The 17,018-nt window shown below is 72.2% G+C and overlaps 6 protein-coding genes across 7 annotated transcripts; 3 read left to right on the top strand and 3 right to left on the bottom strand.

The window, feature by feature from the left end:
• The first annotated feature begins 144 nt into the window (after positions 1–144).
• Positions 145–2,028, top strand: LOC119718020 (peptidyl-prolyl cis-trans isomerase FKBP8-like). Its single transcript, XM_072043256.1, is given in 8 exon segments — positions 145–514; positions 517–767; positions 839–927; positions 994–1,205; positions 1,287–1,459; positions 1,537–1,614; positions 1,697–1,785; positions 1,872–2,028. Coding segments are annotated over 8 exon segments (1,158 nt in total). The 5' UTR covers positions 145–273; the 3' UTR covers positions 1,897–2,028.
• Positions 2,029–2,283: 255 nt separating this feature from the next.
• Positions 2,284–2,942, top strand: SERF2 (small EDRK-rich factor 2). The gene is made up of 3 exons (XM_038185032.2): positions 2,284–2,290; positions 2,511–2,619; positions 2,715–2,942. The coding sequence occupies exons 1-3, from the start codon at positions 2,284–2,286 to the stop codon at positions 2,776–2,778; spliced, it is 180 nt and encodes a 59-aa protein (XP_038040960.1). The 3' UTR covers positions 2,779–2,942.
• Positions 2,943–3,083: 141 nt separating this feature from the next.
• LOC119718018 (ras and EF-hand domain-containing protein-like) lies at positions 3,084–7,136 on the bottom strand. 2 transcript variants are annotated; one of them, XM_072043488.1, is made up of 13 exons: positions 6,328–7,132; positions 6,130–6,245; positions 5,672–5,740; positions 5,486–5,567; positions 5,215–5,288; positions 4,995–5,145; positions 4,800–4,880; positions 4,555–4,693; positions 4,409–4,490; positions 4,169–4,283; positions 3,817–3,927; positions 3,666–3,742; positions 3,084–3,584 (listed from the first exon to the last, which is right to left on the bottom strand). In XM_072043488.1, exons 1-13 carry the CDS (start codon positions 6,727–6,729, stop codon positions 3,485–3,487), a joined length of 1,599 nt encoding a protein of 532 aa, XP_071899589.1. In that variant the 5' UTR covers positions 6,730–7,132; the 3' UTR covers positions 3,084–3,484. The 2 variants fall into 2 exon arrangements, with proteins under 2 accessions (XP_071899589.1, XP_071899591.1); XM_072043490.1 differs by lacking the exon at positions 3,817–3,927 and having other exon boundaries at positions 6,328–7,136.
• Positions 7,137–7,213: 77 nt separating this feature from the next.
• SERINC4 (serine incorporator 4) lies at positions 7,214–11,558 on the bottom strand. Its single transcript, XM_072043493.1, has 13 exons — positions 10,940–11,558; positions 10,746–10,868; positions 10,581–10,600; positions 10,258–10,455; positions 10,105–10,184; positions 9,924–10,017; positions 9,649–9,860; positions 9,309–9,404; positions 9,109–9,235; positions 8,753–8,825; positions 8,314–8,409; positions 8,085–8,218; positions 7,214–7,781 (listed from the first exon to the last, which is right to left on the bottom strand). Exons 1-13 carry the CDS (start codon positions 10,988–10,990, stop codon positions 7,565–7,567), a joined length of 1,521 nt encoding a protein of 506 aa, XP_071899594.1. The 5' UTR covers positions 10,991–11,558; the 3' UTR covers positions 7,214–7,564.
• A 145-nt stretch (positions 11,559–11,703) lies between these two features.
• Positions 11,704–12,653, top strand: HYPK (huntingtin interacting protein K). The gene is made up of 4 exons (XM_038185031.2): positions 11,704–11,934; positions 12,037–12,092; positions 12,216–12,267; positions 12,439–12,653. Exons 1-4 carry the CDS (start codon positions 11,746–11,748, stop codon positions 12,532–12,534), a joined length of 393 nt encoding a protein of 130 aa, XP_038040959.1. The 5' UTR covers positions 11,704–11,745; the 3' UTR covers positions 12,535–12,653.
• A 647-nt stretch (positions 12,654–13,300) lies between these two features.
• Positions 13,301–16,892, bottom strand: MFAP1 (microfibril associated protein 1). Its single transcript, XM_038185022.2, has 9 exons — positions 16,723–16,892; positions 16,406–16,625; positions 15,853–15,982; positions 15,383–15,570; positions 14,989–15,097; positions 14,751–14,911; positions 14,334–14,493; positions 14,047–14,136; positions 13,301–13,942 (listed from the first exon to the last, which is right to left on the bottom strand). Exons 1-9 carry the CDS (start codon positions 16,799–16,801, stop codon positions 13,760–13,762), a joined length of 1,320 nt encoding a protein of 439 aa, XP_038040950.1. The 5' UTR covers positions 16,802–16,892; the 3' UTR covers positions 13,301–13,759.
• Positions 16,893–17,018: the final 126 nt, after the last annotated feature.

Here is a 17,018-nt window from a genome sequence, read left to right as displayed (position 1 = left end):
CGGCTATTTTTGCCGGCGGCTCGCAAAGCTCTGCCGTCACCGCTAATCCCCTTAGCGGCTTCCGGGCATTAGGTAACGGCGCGGCGGGATGCTCTCGTGGGCGCCCCTGGCTCCGGGCTGCCCGGGGCAGTCGCGGGGCGGCGGGGCCGGAGGCGGCGCGCCCGGAGCGGGCTGGGGGCAGCGGGAGCCCGCCGCCGAGCTCCGGGGAGCGAGGGCCCGCCCGGGCCGAGGTCGGGTCACAGCTGCGGGGGGGGAGCGGGGCCGGGGGCGGGCATGCAGGGACCCTCGGCAGGCGGCGGCTCCCCGGAGCGGGAGGCGGGGGCCGGCGAGCGGCCGCGGGGGCCGGGCCGGGGCAGGAGGGTCCGGTTCCGCATGCCACACACCACCATCGCGGTGCCGTCGGGCCGCGAGGAGGAGCAGCTCTTCTACCGGCGGCTGGACGGACTCGCGGCGCTGGGCCCCGCCGGCTTCACGCCGCTCTTCGCCGCCGAGGGCTGGAGCGACCTGACGGGTGAGTGCCCGGGCGCGGCGAGCCGGGGCCGGGAGCCCCGGACGGGGCGGCGGTGCCCGGGGGCGGCTCTCACGGGCCACCTCCCGCAGAGGACCGGCTGCTGCGGAAGCGCGTGGTGCGGGACGGGCAGGGCGGCCCGCCGCCGCGGCCGGGCCAGGAGGTGTCGGTGAAGGTGCTGGGGGCCCTGGAGGACGGCGGCCTGGTGGAGCGGGACCCGCGGCTCAGCTTCGTGCCGGGCCAGGGCGACGTCGTGCAGGTCTGCTCCGGCGGGGGCGCGGGGCTCGGGGCCGGCGCCCGGCGATGCCAGCCCGTGCCCCGTGTCCGCAGGCGCTGGAGCTGGGCGTCCCCACCATGCAGCCCGGAGAGGTCTCCTTCTTCCTCGCAGCCTTCCCCTACGGCTACGGCCGCGCGGGCAGGTGGGGCCGGGGGCGGGGGGCGGCGCGGCCGGGCGGCGCAGGGGGCAGCCGGCGCTGTGCCCGCAGGGAGCCCGACGTGCCGCCCGAGGCGCCGCTGCTCTTCGAGGTGACGCTGCTGGAGGTGCGCGACAGCCCCGACCCGGGGCGGCTGCCGCCCGCCGCCCGCCTCCGCCTGGGCGCGCAGAAGCGGGAGCGGGGAAACGTCCACTTCGCGCGGGGCGACTTCGCGGCGGCGCTGCGCTCCTACCGGCTGGCGCTGCGGGCCCTCGACGGCGCCGGTGAGCCGGGGCGGGGCGGGCCGGGGCGAGGCGGGCCGGGGCGAGGCGGGGCGGGGCCGCTGACCGCCGTGCCCCCCGCAGCCCCGGCCGGGCCGCAGGAGGAAGAGGAGCTGCGGGAGCAGCGCGTCAAGTGCCTCAACAACTGCGCCGCGGCGGCGCGGCGGCTGCAGCGCGGCGGGGAGGCGCTGGCGGCCTGCGAGGCGGCGCTGCGCATCAGCCCGGACAACGGCAAGGCGCTGCTCCGGCGGGGCCAGGTGCGCCCCGCGCCGCCCCGCACCGCCGCGCCCGGCCGCCAGCGCCCGCCGCCAGCCCCGCCTCTCCCCTCCCGCAGCTGCTGGCGGAGCAGGGCCGCGACGAGGAGGCCGCGCTCGTCCTGCGGAGAGCGCTAGAGCTGGACCCGGCCAGCAAGGTGCGGGCGCCGGGCGGGGGGGGCCGCGGCGGGGCCGTCCCCGCGCCGCCCCGCTGCAGCCCGGCCGCCTCTCCCCCCGCAGGCCGTGCACGCCGAGCTCTCCCGCCTGGTGAAGCGCCGCGCCCGGCCCGCCGCCCCCGAGGAGCGCCGCGACCGCCCGCGGAGCCCCGGGTGCGTCGGCGGGGCCGTGCCCGGCCCGGTCACTGCGCGGCCGCCCCGCGCCGCCGGGCCCCGCTCACGGCCGGCTCTGCCCGCAGGGCGCCGCAGGAGGGCGCGGCCTGAGCGGCCCCGGCCCCGCCCCGCGGGACGGCGGAGGGGCGGTGGCAGCGGCGGACCGGAGTGGGGACTGGACCCGGCCCGCGCCTCGCCGCTCCGCGAGGGGGCGGGGCTCTGCCAGGCCCCGCCCTCCCGGGCAGTGGGCGCGGCTCGGCGGCCCTGGCGCCTGCGCCGCAGCTCTCGGTCTTTTCGCCCCCGCCGGCAGAACGGCGGTCGTAGCCCGCGGCCAATCAGGCGGGGCCGAGCCGGCGCGGCGCGCCAATGGGAGCGTGCCGGGGCCGGGCTCGGCGCGGCGATTGGCTGCGGCGCGCCCTTAAAGAGCGGTGCGGGGCGGGGCGCGGGGGGGCAGTGCGGGACGTGGCGGCGGAGCGCAGGGCGGGAGGGAGCGGCGCCATGACCCGTGAGTGCGGGCCGGGCAGCGCCGGGCGGCGGCGCCGCGACCCGCCACTGCGGGGGGAGGGGGCCGGGCCGGGCCGGGGGAGCGGCGCCGCGCCCGGGAGTGCGGGCCTGGGGGCCGGGCCGGGGGCGCGGGCTGGGCCGAACCGGGCCGGGGCCGGGGCCGAGCCCCGGGGCTGGGCCGGGGGCCTCGGAGCCGGTCTGAGGCGGCCGCGCCGTGGCAGGCGGGAACCAGCGCGAACTGGCACGGCAGAAGAACCTGAAGAAGCAGAGCGACTCGGGCAAGGGCAAGCGGCGGGACGACGGGCTCTCGGCCGCCGCCCGCAAGCAGAGGTGAGCGTCGGCCGGCCCCGCCGGCACCCCCGCCCCGGCCCCGGCCCGTGCCGGCGGTGGTGCCGGTGCCAGCCCGGCGACGCGCTCTCCCGCAGGGACTCGGAGATCATGCAGCAGAAGCAGAAGAAGGCCGACGAGAAGAAGGAGGGCGCCAAGTAGCCCGGGGCCGGGCCGGGCCGCTGAAGCCCCGGGGCCGGGCCGCCCGCCGGCAGGATGCCCAGCGCAGCCCCGGGGCCGGGCCGCCCCGCCGGGGACCCCGGCAGCAGCGCCCTGCGCCCGCCCCGGGCCCCTCTCCTATTAAAGTAGCTTGTGGAGCCCTGCAGGCCCTGCCTCCTGCCTCCTCCCTCTCTGCGCCCGCGCTGGGGGGGCTGGGGCCGCCCGGGGGGCGGGATGGGGCCGTGCCGGGGGGGCTGCCCGGTGGGGCCGCCCCCGGCGCTGAGCGGACTGGTGGGGGGGGGGGGGGCAGCGCCGCGGAGCGGCCGCAGCCTCACGGTGAGAAACAAAGATGAGGCCGGGAGGGGAGGGCGCAGCCTGCCAGGGCTCCGCGGGCGCCGCCTCGGGGGACACCGACCGCGGCTGCGGGCGTGCGGGGGGGGCCGGGCCCTGGCGGGGCAGGCGAGGGGAAGACGCCCGGGGGACGGCGGAAGGACGGGGATGCGCTGGAAGCCCGGAGGAACGAAACCAGCAGAGAAATGAAACCAGCGGAGGACGGCGTCTGGGGTGGAAGGAGCTGTAGTGGGGGCCGAGCAGGGAGGCGGCGCGGATGCGGGGGAGCTGCAGGGGCAGCGGGCGGCACGGCGGGCCGGGAGCCGGGGGGAGCTGCGGGCGGGGGCGGGCCATGGCCTGCAGCCCGCCCGCTCCTGCGCTAGGCCCTGCAGCAGCCCGGGGCTGCCCTCGGGGGAGGGATGCTCGCATCCAGGCAGACACCGCGGCCGCTGCTCGAGCCCGCCGTCCTCTTCACCTCCCTGCGGGGCCAAGCGCGGTGCCGTCAGCCAGGCCCGCTGCCCGGGCGCTGCGCGGCACACCCGGCACGCAGAGCTGCTCACCGGGCGAGGTGCAGCACAGCCTCCACCACGTTGGTGCCGTCCTTGGCGCTGGTCTCGCAGAACAGGCAGTTGTGGGCCTGGGGGGGAGAGCAGGCGAGTCAGGGGGAGGTCCCGGCCCTCCTCAGCCCCGTCCTGAGCTGTGGCTGCTCACCATGGCCAGCTTCTGCCCGTGGGCCGTGCTGACCCCCGCTGCCTCTGGCAGGCCGGGGCGCAGGTCAGTCTTATTCCCCACCAGCATGAGCGGGAGCGCTGTCTCAGCAGCCTGCTGGAGCGAGGGGCAGCTCATGGCTCGGGCACGCAGCCTGGCTGGAGCAGCCTCTGTGGGGCTCTGCCCTTTTTGTTCCAGGTGCTCCCCAAGGCCTGGCTGGTCCCAGGCTCTGCTCCACAAACGGCCCAGCCGGAGCAGGTTTGGTGCTGCTCCCACAGCACCATGTGGGGCTCAGCACAGCCTTCCCCAGGGCTGCTGCCCTGCCCCACGGGGGCTGCCGGATCCTCCCCTCTACCTTGATGTCCTCAATCCACTGGCGGATGCTGATGAAGCTGCTCTGGGAGCTGATGTCGTAGAGGAGCAGCACGCCGTGGGCCTTGCGGAAGTAGGACTGGGCAATGCTCCGGTACCTGCAGCCAGGGCTGTCACTGCAAGGGGGGCAAGACCCCTGCCCACCCCGGGCCAGCTCTGGGGACCTGCCAGCCCTGCCGGCTGGGTGCCAGAGGCAGGCATGGCTCCGGCTGGCTCTGCTCACCTCTCCTGCCCAGCTGTGTCCCAGATCTGCAGTGTAGTTTGCTCCCCATCCACCAGCAGCTGCTTTATCTGGAAGTCCACCCCTGCCAGGAGGAGCAGTCAGGCCCGGCTCCCTGTGCCCCTGCCCCTCCACCTCAGCCCTGGTACCTAGTGTGGCAGAGATGTCTCTGAACTCATTCATGCACAGGCGCATCAGGAAGCTGGACTTGCCTGTGCCACTGTCACCTGCCAGCACCAGCCGGTACACGGGGCAGGGGGGCGCAGGCTCCTCTGCTGCCCTGGACCCCTGGGGAGAAGGGGGGAGGAGGGCATGGGGAGAACAGCAAGGCGGGGGTGTCCCCGCTCCCCTCCCCAGCTGGGCTGCGAGCACCGGATGGGGCGTTGCTGGTTACCTCCGGAGGGAAGGCAGGGAGCTTCCTCTTGCAGCAGTGCTGCGCTGGGTGGCAGCAGCCTTCTGCCGGGGGGACGGGGTCCTGCAGGGTGGCAAACATCGCAACAAGGCTTCTGAGCCTGTGGGGTGGGCTGGGGGCCACGGGTAGGCAGAGTGGCATCCCCCCCCCCAGCTGGGGCACTGGGCAGGGCCTCACCTGGGTGCCCCAGCAGGGGCTGTGGGGACGCGCATCCTCCGAGCTCCAGCTGCTGGCATCGCTGAGCGAGGCTGTGTCCGAGCTGGAGGCTGAGCTCTGCCGGGGGCCTGTGGTGGGGAGCTGGGGGCGTGGAGAGCCGCCCCCCCTGTACCTGTGCCCAGGGCAGCGCTCAGGGAGGGGCGGCCACGGCTGTCCCTGCTCCTCCGCACCCGCTCCTCACCTGCCGTGGGTGTCCTCAGGGAGGCAGGGTGAGGGGTCAGCGAGGGGGCTGCGGGGCTGGAGGGGGGGCCATGGCTGCGGGGGAGGCATCAGTGTGGAGGGCCTCCTGGGGGGGGTCCACCGCTCCCAGCACCCGGGGCTGCGGCTGGACCCTGGGTGCCGGCTGCAGCCCCTGTGCTGGACGCGCCTGAGCTGGGGCACGGGCAGGGCGAGCGGGGAGCCCCAGCAGCGCCCGCGCCCCTGCCCTCCCTGCTGCACCGCGCAGCACTCACCGCTCCAGGGCCCCGGCAGGAGCCCAGCAGCAGGGCTGAGCGCAGGCTGCTGTTGCTCTCACACAGGCTCCTGTTCGTCGCCCTGCCCAGAGGAGCAGCCTGAGCCCCAGGCTGGCGGGGACTGGGACAGGCGCTGGTCTCGTCAGCTGTCCCCTGCCACCGCTTCCCTGCCAGGCTCCTACGTACTGCAGCATCCTGACGTAGCTCATGAAGACCAGGTTCTCCTCTGCCAGCTCCCGCAGGGCCTGCTGCTCCCTGCAGGGACACAGCACCCTCATGGCAGGGCCTCCAAAGGCTTGGGCTGCCCACAGCCTTCCAGCCCTGGCCCCGCAGGGCTGGCAGAGGAGCTGGGACGGCCCCGGGACACCCGGTGTCACAGGGGCAGGTAACACCGGGCCGGTGGGGACGTGCCAGCTGCTCTGCACGGGCTTCCCGACGGCTGCGGGAGCTCACAGCACAGCTGGGTGGGCAGCACTTCCCGACGGGAGCCTGGCCCCGGGCTGCACCGGGGCCGTCCCGGCCATGGCCAGGGCCGTGTGGGGCACCCGTTTGGCAGAGCCGTGCCGAAGCAGGGGCTGGGTCTGGGGTCCCGCCTCGCCCCCGCCACTCGTCCCTCGTCCCTCCCACCTCGCCCCCGGTGCCACCTCGTGCGCCGCTGCGCCCGCTGCCCGAAGTCCTTCCGCAGCCGCTCCAGCTCTGCCTGCAGCTGGGAGATGCCGGCCTCGGCCTGCCGCAGGGTGCACCGCAGCCGGGCGTTCTCCTGGCGGGCAGAGTCCCGCTGGCACCGGCGGCGCAGCCCGGAGCCGCAGCCGCCCCCCGCGCCCCGCGCCCCGCGCCCGTACCTGCGTGGCGGCCCCGAGCCGCTGCTGCAGCCGCGCGACGCCCGCGCCCCGCCCGTGCCCCTGCATGGCCGGGGGAAGGGGGGGCACAGGCGGCAGCCCCCGGGCAGCCCCGCTCCGGTGCCGCCCTCCCCGCTCGGCTCCTGGGGCCGGTGGGCGCGGGGCAACGGCGGACCCGCGACGCTCCCGGTCGGGCGCGAGCCGCCGCGCGGGGCCCCCGTCGGGCGGCAGCGGGGCCCCGCCGGGGCCGCCCCCGCCGTGTTTGCTCTGCGGGCGGGGCGGGGGCCCGGGGCCGGCCCCGCATTCCTGCGGCCGTGCTCGTACCGCGCCCTCCGGCCGCCGGCCCCTCCGGGCTCGCTCCGGGCACGGGCGGGTGCCGGGGGCAGTGTCCGTCTGTCCGTCCATCCCTCTGTCTGTCTGTCCATCCGTTCTTCGCGCGGCTGGGCTTGGCCGCAGCGAGCGGAACGGGAGCGTGGCGTGACTGCGGTGCTGGGAGAGGGGCGGCTGTGGTGGTGGCGTGGGGTGGGACAGGACGGGACAGGGTGGGATGGGATGGGGTGGGGTGGGAGTGGAGCGAACACGGGGATCAGGTGCAGATGGGGACGGGAGCAGCCCCGGTGCCGGGGCTGGGTGCAGGGCCCGCTGCTGGCTGTGGGCTGGGGCAAGACCAAGGGCGCTCCCTGGCTGCTCCCCGTCAGGCCAGGCCCCTGCCCCCTGCCCCGTGCCCCCGCAGGGCTGGGGGCCGCTGGGGTATTGCTGGCACCTGCCACGCCCAGCCCCACGGCTGCTGTGTGCATGCAGGGCAGATGGCACACGCTTCACTCAGAGCTTTACATTAAAAAAAAAATGTATTCAAGGAGCTATTTACAACAACCACACGGCCAGGCAGGCGAGCTGAAGTGGAGGTGGCCAGCGCAGAGTGCTGCTCTCCTGGCAGGCCCCAGGCCAGGGCAGGAGCCATGCCAGGGGGGTGCGTGGGCAGGAGCTGCCTCCCTAGCTGGAGGGGTCGCAGCTGTAGCTGAGGCTGAGCACCCGCCACCCAGGTGGTCTCGGGGTGGCCCCCGATGGCTCCAGCTCAAGGCAGGAGCAGCGTCCCTGCGGGCTGGTGTCGCAGAGCGCACACCTCCTCGATCCTCCTCCGGTGCTGCCTTTTCCTGGGACACGAGGTTGGGCGGTGCCCGGGCACAGGAGCAGGGCACAACCCGTGCACGGGGCCGGGCGCAGTCCGTCCCAGCAGGGACTACGTGGAGACACTGATACGGTGTGGGGCGCGCCGCCGCCGCAGGACGCGCAGGGCTGGGCTGCTGCGCCGGTGCTGGGGGGAGCTGTGGATGCAGAGGGGGCTCAGCAGCAGCCACAGGTAGAGCAGGACACAGGCCCAGCACGAAGCCACCTTCACCCAGAACGTCGACCAGCTGCCGTGCGTGAAGGTGGTCTCCAGCACCGCGTTCTCATAGCTGGTGGGAGAGGGCAGGTGTCGGCACCCGAGGGACACCAACGGGGGTGACCCCGGGGATCGGGCAGGGGCTGTTGGACGGAGCAGCGCAGGTCTGCAGGCACAGAGCCCTACGCACATGACCGGACTGCTGACACTGGCCCGGCGTGGAGCAGCCTGTGACAAGCACCAGGCTATGGCCACACCGAGAGCAGGTCAGAGCTGGTGCTGACAGTGCTGGTGGGCAGCCTGGGCAGGGTGGCTGAACCAGAGCTGGAAAAGGAGCAAGGGTAAGGGGGGGGTTGACCAGCACCCTGGGCCCTACCTGAACCAGTTGGTGAGGGTCATCATGACGTAGAGCGAGGCAAGGAAGAAGACAAAGTGGAAGGCTGAGTAGCTGTAGACCACCCGGTCTCGCTCATCCTGGACAAGGCACTGTCCCCCGGCAGGCTCCTCTGGCTCACACGTCTGCTCCGCACCTGGGAGAGTGCAAGATGACAGCAGCTCCTGCACCCTGTCCTCCAGCACCCCTGGGCTCTGATGCTGGTGCCCACGTTTGTGTGTTCCTGCAGCTTCTCCCCAGCCTGCTGGCACTCACCTCTCAGCTCCTCCTCCATCTTCTCTGGGCAGCAGAAGCAACAGGAAGGTTTCTGCAGAGAGCCGGAGAGGCGAGCTGGTGATGGTGTGGGGTGAAGGCAGGGACCTGCGGCCACCCCTCCCTGCTGCTGGGTCAGCCCAGCCCCACAGCCGCTGCCCCACTTGGGCAGCCCCGCAGCATCTGGACTGAGCTGTTCCTGCTGCTGCCACGGCTGCCCGGCTGCAGGGAGCTGGCGCAGACGGGGTAAGCACAGGAGAGTCCCCAGCTGAGCTGGGCAAACCTGCCTCTGCCCCGGGGCTGGATCTGGGGCTCAGGAGGGCTCTGGGCGCTGCCTCTGGGTGCCTGTGGCAGGAGGATGTGGGGCACAGATTGGGGTGGGCAGCGTCTGTACTCACTTTAAACTCAAAGCTGTAAACTTTGACCATCCAGAGGGGCCCGAAGATCTCGGCAAGATAGGAGGCTTCATTACTGTGCACGGGAGAGAGGCAGAAGGCGTAACACACGGGAATGCGCCAGCCCCAGCCCACCCCACGGATCCATCACCTGGGATCCTCACAGCAGCAGCAGGCTTGCTGTGCCTGGCGTGGGGAGGTTACGCTGCCCCCGGGTACAGCCCAGCGCCTCCGGCCATGCCACGGGCTGGGGACAGGGTCCCCGCACGGTGCTGAGCTGGCTGTGCCCAACAAGGGGCAGTTCTGGGCGCGCTGTGACAGGCGGGATCCCTTGCACCCCGTGCCCCAGGCACACGCACCATGCGAAGAGCACACAGGCGTACATGATGGCAGCCCCCAGGACAGCAACGGTCGTGTCCTCTGTCTGCAGCTCATCCTGCCGGGTGCCGGGGAAGCAGACGGTGAGGTTCTGCCCCTTGTAGAGCACTGCGGGGAGGTGGAGGTGAGAGGGGGGTTGTGTCCCAAGGGCCGGCTGTCCACGGGAGGTGGCACCACTCACCTCTCTCCGGAGGGCGGCTGGACAGCGCAGAGAAGGTGAGGTACATCACGTAGCAGCTGATGATGGAGGACTGCAGCAGCCCTGACCGCGGCTGCTCTGCAAGGAGAGGGGGCAGAGGCTTCGTGAGGGCTCCAGGCGGTCCCCTCCCGTGGGGCTCCTGCCCAGAGCCCTGTGCCAAGGCAGTGAGCGGGGCCAGCAGGAGCTGGGGCCTCCCCAGGTGCCCACTGCTCTTGTGCTGAGCTGGGGGCTCGCAGCTGCCCTCCCAGCACTGGGATGCCGCTGGCCCTGCCCCTCGGCAGGCAGTGCCGTGCTGTGCCGTGCGGCGCTGTGCAGTACTCACTGAGCCGCACGCAGGGCGTGATGGAAATGAAGGACACGATGCCGCAGAGGCTGCCGTTGACGGTGAGCAGCGCCTTGTTGAGCTGGCAGGCAGCCGGGTGGGTGTAGTACTTGTAGAGGAAGGAGAAGGCGGCAGAGGCGAGGGTGTAGAAGGTGGCCGTGGCCAGCAGCACGGCCAGGTACCAGCGCTTGTCCTGCGCAGCGCCCGTCAGCCTGCCGGGACAGCGGTGAGAGCCGGGGGCACCTGGGCACCCAGGCGGCCGCAGCGCCACTCACCAGTTCTTGTTCCAGGTGTGCGCGAAGGCGGTGATCAGCACCAGCTGGATGAGGATGAAGGCAAAGCCCCCGCAGACACCCGTGTAGTGCCAGGCTGCAGGGGGAGAGGGCGGCGGTGGGGCTGGCACGAGGCGGGGGCACTGGGGGCTACAGGCAGGGGCTGGCTGGGCGGGGGACGCACCTCGGATGAAGCTGTCCTCGGGGATGAAGAAGCTGGCGGCGCAGAGCCCCACCAGCACCAGCAGCTTCAAGAACCAGAACCTGCGGGGCAGCGAGATGCAGGATGGGGGCACCAGGCAGCCCCCAGCCCCCAGCCCCCTGTCCCGGCCCGTACCCGTTGTGGAGCTGCGCGCGGCAGTCCGTGCTGGAGCGCACGTTGAGGAGCAGGGCGGCCTGCAGCAGGTGGAAGCAGGCGGTGCCGAAGCAGACCCGGTACACGGCCGAGGAGCCCACGAGCCGCTCGCAGTCGGTGCCGCCAGGCAGGTGCTGGCACAGCACGGCCGAGAAGGGCACCTGCAGGCACGGCGGGGGGCTGGGGCTGGCGGGGGGCCCCTGGCACCCCCCGCACCCCCAGCACAGTGGGACCCCCGATGCCCCCAGCACTCCCAGCACCCTCCCCATCCCCATTAGCCCCGGCACCCCAGGGATCGCTGGCACCCCCACAGTCTGGGCAGTGGCTGCATCTCCCGTGCCCCTGGCTCCCCATTCTCCTTGGCACTGCCAGCACCCCCGCTGCTCCGAGCCCCCCCAGCCCCCCCAGCACCCCCGCACCCCGGGTCTCCCAGCTCCGCCAGTCACCTTCTCCCTCACAGCCTGTGCCACGGTGCGGGACAGCATGAGGCAGCACACGGTGGAGGCCAGGACGTGCAGGAGGGTGTAGAGGACGCGGGTGCCCGTGGACACGCGGAGCCGGCCGCAGGGGCCACAGCTGCAGCGGCAGCACAGCTGGGGGGGCAGCGCAGTCAGCGGGGACCTGCAGCCCCCCGCCCGGCCCCCCGCGCGCCCCGGGGTCCCACCTGGCCCAGCAGCGAGTGCAGGAGGCGGCCGCGCGCCCTCGTGCCCGCCATGGCCCGGCTCAGCCCCGCTGCCCCGGCGGGATTAGGGGGATTGTCGGCTCGGCCCGCCCCGCCATCTGCTCCCGGAGCGGGCCGGGGGGGGATTAGTGGCTGAGCCCCCGCACCCCTCACGCACCCCTCACCGCGGGTCGCTCACGGGCACCGCGAGGCCCTGAGGGGCCGGGGCGTGGGGGCTGTGCTGGGGGGGCTGTGTCTGGGGGGGCTGTGTGTGGGGGGGAGTGTTTGGGGGGGTGCTTGGGGGGGGCTGTGTGTAGGGGTTGTGCTGGGGGCTGTGTTTTGGGGGGCTGTTTGTGTGGGGGGCTGTGTTTTGGAGGGCTGGGGGGGGGCTGTGTTTGGGTGCTGTGTTTAGGGTCTGTGTGTGGGGGCTGTGTTTTTGGGGTCTGGGGGGGGGGGGGCTGTGCAGGGGGGCTGTGTTTTTGGGGTCTGTGGGGGGGCTGTGCAGGGGGGCTGTGTTTTTGGGGGCTGTGCTGGGGGCGCTGTGTGTGGGCGCTGTGTGCGGGGGCTCCGTGCCCCCGGGGCCGTGCCGGTGCCGTGGCAGTGCCGGGGGGGGCGGCACCGGCTGCGGGGAGCAGCGCGCGGCCCCCGCGGCCCCTCCGGGCCCGGTGCGGGCGGAGCGCCCCGGCCCTGCCCCGCCGGCCTCCCGCCGCCGGGGGGCGCTGTCCCGCCGCGGGGCCCCGGGGGCGCCGCTCCCGCCCGCCTCGCCGGTTCCGCCGCCGTGCCGGGGCCGGAAGCGGGCGGGCGGCGCGATGGCGGCGGAGGGGGACGTGGAGCTGGAGCTGGAGACCGAGCCCAACGGCTCCGGCGGCGGCGGCAGCGACGGGGCGGGCGGCAGGGCGGCCGAGAAGCCGCGCAAGCACGACAGCGGGGCCGCCGACCTGGAGAGGGTGACGGACTACGCGGAGGAGAAGGAGATCCAGAGCTCCAACCTCGAGACGGTGCGGCCGGGACGGGGGCGGCGGGGGGGGGGCGGGGGGGGGCCGGGGGGGCCGGGAGGGTGCCGGTGCCGCGCCCCGCCGTGACCGCGCTCATCCCGCCAGGCCATGTCGGTGATCGGAGACCGGCGGTCCCGGGAGCAGAAGGCGAAGCAGGAGAGGTAACGGAGTGGCCCCGGGCCCGGCAGCGCGCCCGCAGCGCCCGGGGACACGGAGCCGTCCCGCCGCGGAACGTGCCCGGCCGAAGGGGGAGGCCCCCCCTCAGCGGCGCTGCCTCGTTGCAGGGAGAAGGAGCTGGCGAAGGTGACCATCAAGAAGGAGGACCTGGAGCTGATCGTAAGTGGGGGTGGGGGCAGCACGGCCCCAGGCCCGGGGCTGGCACTGCCCCAGCGGGGTCCCGGCGGGGCGGGGGGTGCACGCTGGGGTGCCCCAGGCTGGCGGAGCCCTGCCCGGGCCGGGCCCGTGGCCGTTGGGTGCCCGCTGCAGCGGGCGGTGCTGTTCCTGCAGATGACCGAGATGGAGATTTCGCGGGCAGCTGCGGAGCGCAGCCTCCGGGAGCACATGGGCAACGTGGTGGAGGCGCTGATCACTCTCACCAACTGAGCGTGGGCCCCGCGGCTGCGCTGGCGCTGCCGTCCCCTGCTCCAGGAGCGGCCCCGGCCCGACACAGCCCTGGCTGGAGAGGACGTGTGTTAACTTATCGAATAAAGGCACCAGCGGGAGCAGGCCCTCCCTGTGGCTCGTGCAGCGCCAAGTGCTTCTCCTGGGGGCAGGTTCCAGAGGGTGCCTGGCCCCAGTGAGTGCGTGGGGAGGGTGCATGGGGATGGCACGGGGGTCGGGCTGGGGCTGCCCCATACCCCGTGACCAGAGAGCGGCCGCTGGGCCCTGCTGCAGAGGAGCTGGCCTGCCCCGGGGCTGGCAGGAGACCTTTCTCCTGGGGACAGGAGGGTCTGGGCTATTCCTGAGCAGGGAGCACACACGCCAGGCTGCACGGGGCTCCAGCAGGGCACCACACCAGTGCCGCTTCCTCATTTGTGAACCCAGCCACAGCTGGAGACCAGAGGTGCGACCTGTAAATGAGCCAGGCCATAAGCAGAGAGGGCAGAGACCAGCCTGGGACAGCCCCTGCCTTGGCCCCTGGGCACCTGCCCCACCCCGAGAGCAGGAAGCCCAGACGAGCAGTGACAGCGTCACCTGCGTCCCACCTGTTAGCACAGGGCTCTCCCCTTTCCTGGGGAGGGGAGCGGGAGCTGGGGGGACGCTGCTGCACTGCGGCTGTGTTGCTGCCCTGGCAGGGCAGGGGGGGCACCTACATCTGTGCCTGGAGGCACAGGGCAGCTGAGCTCCTCCATGGACACCGCTACCACAGTTCTTAAGAAAACAACTGCTTTAATCAAAACAATCCCCTCCTGCTGCCCAGGTACAAAAGCCAAGCCCCGCAGAAACAGGGTTAGGAAACGTTGTTACAGCTATTCTGAACCAAGAAAAGGGCCTGCTGTGGTGACGGGACAGGTACAGGGCACAGGGAGACACCAGGGAGAAGTCCGCGAGTTCCTCCGAACGCGGGGCAGGGGGCGCCGTGCTCCCGCACAGCCGGGCCCGGCTCTGTCAGGGCGGGCAGGCGGGCGGCAGCCTCCCTGCAAGGCGGGTGTGGAGGAGGCCGTGTCTGCGGGCACGGTGCCGCCGTGCTGCCGGGGAGGGTGCGGGGCAGGGGCACGGGAACAGCGTGTCACGGCAGAGTCCTGGCAGTTCCCTCCCCTCTGTTCCTGCTCAGGCTCTCGGGCAGCCGGCCCGGCAGCGCCTTCCCGGGACGCCTCCTGCGCCCGCCTTAGGTCGTTTTCCGCTTCTTGGCCGAGGGCCGCTCAAAGACATCCCGCACACCCGCTGCCTTCTGCTTGAAGAACTTGGTGTTCTGCGCGCTCTCCTGGCCCCAGGCAGAGTCGAACGAGGTGGTGTCCTGGTCTACCAAGTGCGTGTACTTCGTCCGTCCCGAGCGCCCGAAGTTCTTGACCTGGGGGCGGGAGGGAGAGCTGCTGAGAAGCCACTGGGGGGGCCGCGGGGACCCTGCCCTGGCACACGGCGCCTCCTCCCCCACCGGCCACCCTATGCACCCACCTGCATGACTTTGGGCAGGATGGTCTTGTTGAAGTGGTCCTCCAGGGTCGGGGCACTGAAGTCCCGCTTGTACACCTCCTCATCTTCATCCTGTGGAGGAAAGGCACAGCTGCTTGTGCTGCAAGTCTCCAGCAAGTGCCAGCAGCAGAGAAGAGCCCCCAGAAGCCGGTACCGCCGTGGTGCTGCTGTGCTGCCCAACCTCGGGGCTCGTGCAGAGCTGCCAGGAGGCAGCAGGAGCAAGGCCGAGCTGCCGCTCACCCCGTCCGGGCTCTGGCCGTGGCACTCACCATGAAGAAGGCGCCGCGGTGGTAGTACTTCTGCAGGAACTTGTATTTGCCCTTCACGGCCTTGTTGGTGATGACCTTGCCGTTGGCGCGCAGCTCGGCGCGGCGCTCCTCCTCCGTCAGGTTCCGCATCCGCTCAATCTCTGCCTTCTCCTTCTCCATGCTGCGCAGGAGGAAAACCCTGAGCCCCCCGCCCCCAGCACCCCGCAGACAGCAGAACTGCTGCCACGGGGGCCTGCTGCAGGCTTACAGCTACTGGCTCCCAGAGCGAGAGCAACAGAGTAAGGGCACCCTGAGGGATTTTGGACACCTTGTCTAGGCCAGAGCACGCTGCCCAAAGGGAGGCGGGAGGAGAGGCCCCAGCCGTCCGCTCCCTGCGGGGCCCAGGGCTCCCCTCGTGCCTGAGCACACAATACTCACGCTTCTCGCTCCTCGCGGTCCCGCTTGATGCGCTTCAGCTCACGTACTTTCCACGCCTCGTACTCCTCCTCGTCATTCTCATCATCAGTGTCCAGGGCATCCAGTGCTGCCAGCGAGCGTTTGTTCTCCTCCAGCTCCTTCTTTGCTTCCTCTTCCACGATCTGGAGGCAGGACCGAGCTCAGCCCGTTGCAGACCCCAGCCGTTGCCCCACACAGAGCCCCGCCAGCCCCGTGGTACCTTGAGCGTGTATTTGCGCCTCTCCTCTGCCATCCTCTTTGCTTCCTGCTCCAGCTCCTTCTGCTTCAAGGCTTCTGCTTCTCGCTCCTGAACTGTGATTCGGTCCTTCCTGTAGGCACGGACCACAGAACCCTTCAGCCTTTTGGCGAGCTGCTTCCCTTCTGGTGCTGCCCCACTCCCCCTGTGGCTGCAGGCACGCACAGGTGGCAGAAGGTCCTGCCCGTGGCTGTGTGGCACGGCAGAGCTTGGTGCTCGCTTCCCACTGCCCTGCACTGCCCAAAGCCCCGTCAGGACGCTGCAGCTCTCTGCCCTCCCCTCCCGCAGGAGCAGGATCTGTGCGTGGTGCCCAGCTGCCCGCTCCCATGTCCCCAGCCAGGGCCGCTCTGCCACCTACTTGCGGATGAAGACGGGCTTGAGGCGCGGCTCCATTTCATCCTCGCTGTCCGTGTACTCCTCGTACTCAGACTCTGACTCAGACTCCTCTCCAGATCTGCCCTCGTCTTCCAGCTCCATCACCTCCAGCTCCTCGGTTTTCCTCTCCTGCGCTCGCTGGCGCATCATCCCGCGCCGACGCTCGATCTCCTACCGGAGACGCATGGAGCGCAGTCAGCCCCGCTCCTGCTTCCTTCTCCCTGTCCCACGCAGAGTGCAGTGCCCCGAACTCGCTGGCTGTGAGATCGCCCACCCCGCAGGGTGGGGTGGCCTCCCCCAGTGCCCCATAACCCACATGCCAGCATCACGCTGCCGCCAGCTGTGGCTGAGGTGCCGGCCCTCGCTCAGTGCCCCCAGCCGTATGACATCGAATTCCAGCTGTGGCACTCGGGGGCCTCTCTGGGTTCCCCCTGTGCAGCAATGTGAGCGTACCTCATCGTCGATCTCCTCCTCCTCCTCCTCGCTGGTGTCCTCTCGCTCCAGGCGCCACGCTTCGCCCTCCACCTCAGAATCGCTTTCTCCAACCACTTCAGGCTCCACGATCTTACGGTGCCGTGCCAGCCTACGGTGGAGCCCAGTTACATTCAGTACTCTGAGTGCACAGGGACGGCAGGAGAACTGCTCCTGGGGGAGCCTGCCCTTAACTGGGACTGACAGCCGAAGGCACTCCATGGCAGAACCCAAACAGCACTCAGTCCCTCCCTGCCCTGGGCACATTTTCACAGAACCCCATCTTTCCATCTGCACTGAGCTTTAGCACATTATGGGAACTTTCAGAGGCCGCCTGCACCACCCAGAGCACACCCGAACGCGGGGCTGAGCCCTGGCACCGTCCCCACAGGCTCTCGGGGCAGCTCACGGCGTAGCCCAACGCAGCAGGAGGGGGAATGGCCAGGGGCAGCCCCAGCGCAGCCTCTGGGCTGTCCTGCCGCCCGCCTGCAGCACAGCCCTGCCTGGCCCTGTGCCCTGTGCCCCCCCAGCTCACCGCTCCTCCACGTCCTCCGTGACGCGGTTCTGCAGCCGCCGCAGCCGCGGGTCGTTGGCCACCTCCTCCTCCTGCTCCTCGGGCTCGGCCTCCTGCTCCTTCGCCTTCTTGATGAACTGGAACTCCTCGTCCTCCTCCTCCGAGGACTCCATGGGCGCGTAGTCGGGCCGCTTGCCGGACACGTAGCGCTTCACCTTCACCTTCTCCATGGACAGCTCCCCTGCGGGGCGGCCGTCACCGCGCTGCCGCCGCCGGGCCCCGCGCCGGGCCCCCCCCCGCCGCCCCCCGCCCCTCGCCGCCCGCCGCCCCCCGCTCACCCTTCTCGTTGCGGACGGGCACGGCGCCCGCCGTGGACTGGATGGGCGGCTGCTTCATCAGGGCGCTGGGCACCGCCATGGCGGCGGCGGGACCGGGACCTGGAGCGGGCCGGGACTGGCGGCGGGCGATGGCAGCTGCCGACGGCGCACCGGAAGCACGGCCCCACTTCCGGCGGCGCACCGGACGCGGAAGCCTCAGCGCTCTGCTGCGGGTGGCCGGAAGTGACGCTCCGCGCCGCCTCGGTCACTTCCGGCGCGCCGCCGGGGCTGCGGGCGGGGCGGGGGGGGCGGGACTG

Source organism: Anas platyrhynchos, chromosome 11 (assembly GCF_047663525.1).
Source record: "Anas platyrhynchos isolate ZD024472 breed Pekin duck chromosome 11, IASCAAS_PekinDuck_T2T, whole genome shotgun sequence".
Classification (NCBI taxonomy): Eukaryota; Metazoa; Chordata; class Aves; order Anseriformes; family Anatidae; genus Anas; species Anas platyrhynchos.
The sequence above is the reverse complement of the archived record's forward strand: the minus strand, read 5'-3'. Positions and strand labels throughout refer to the sequence as shown.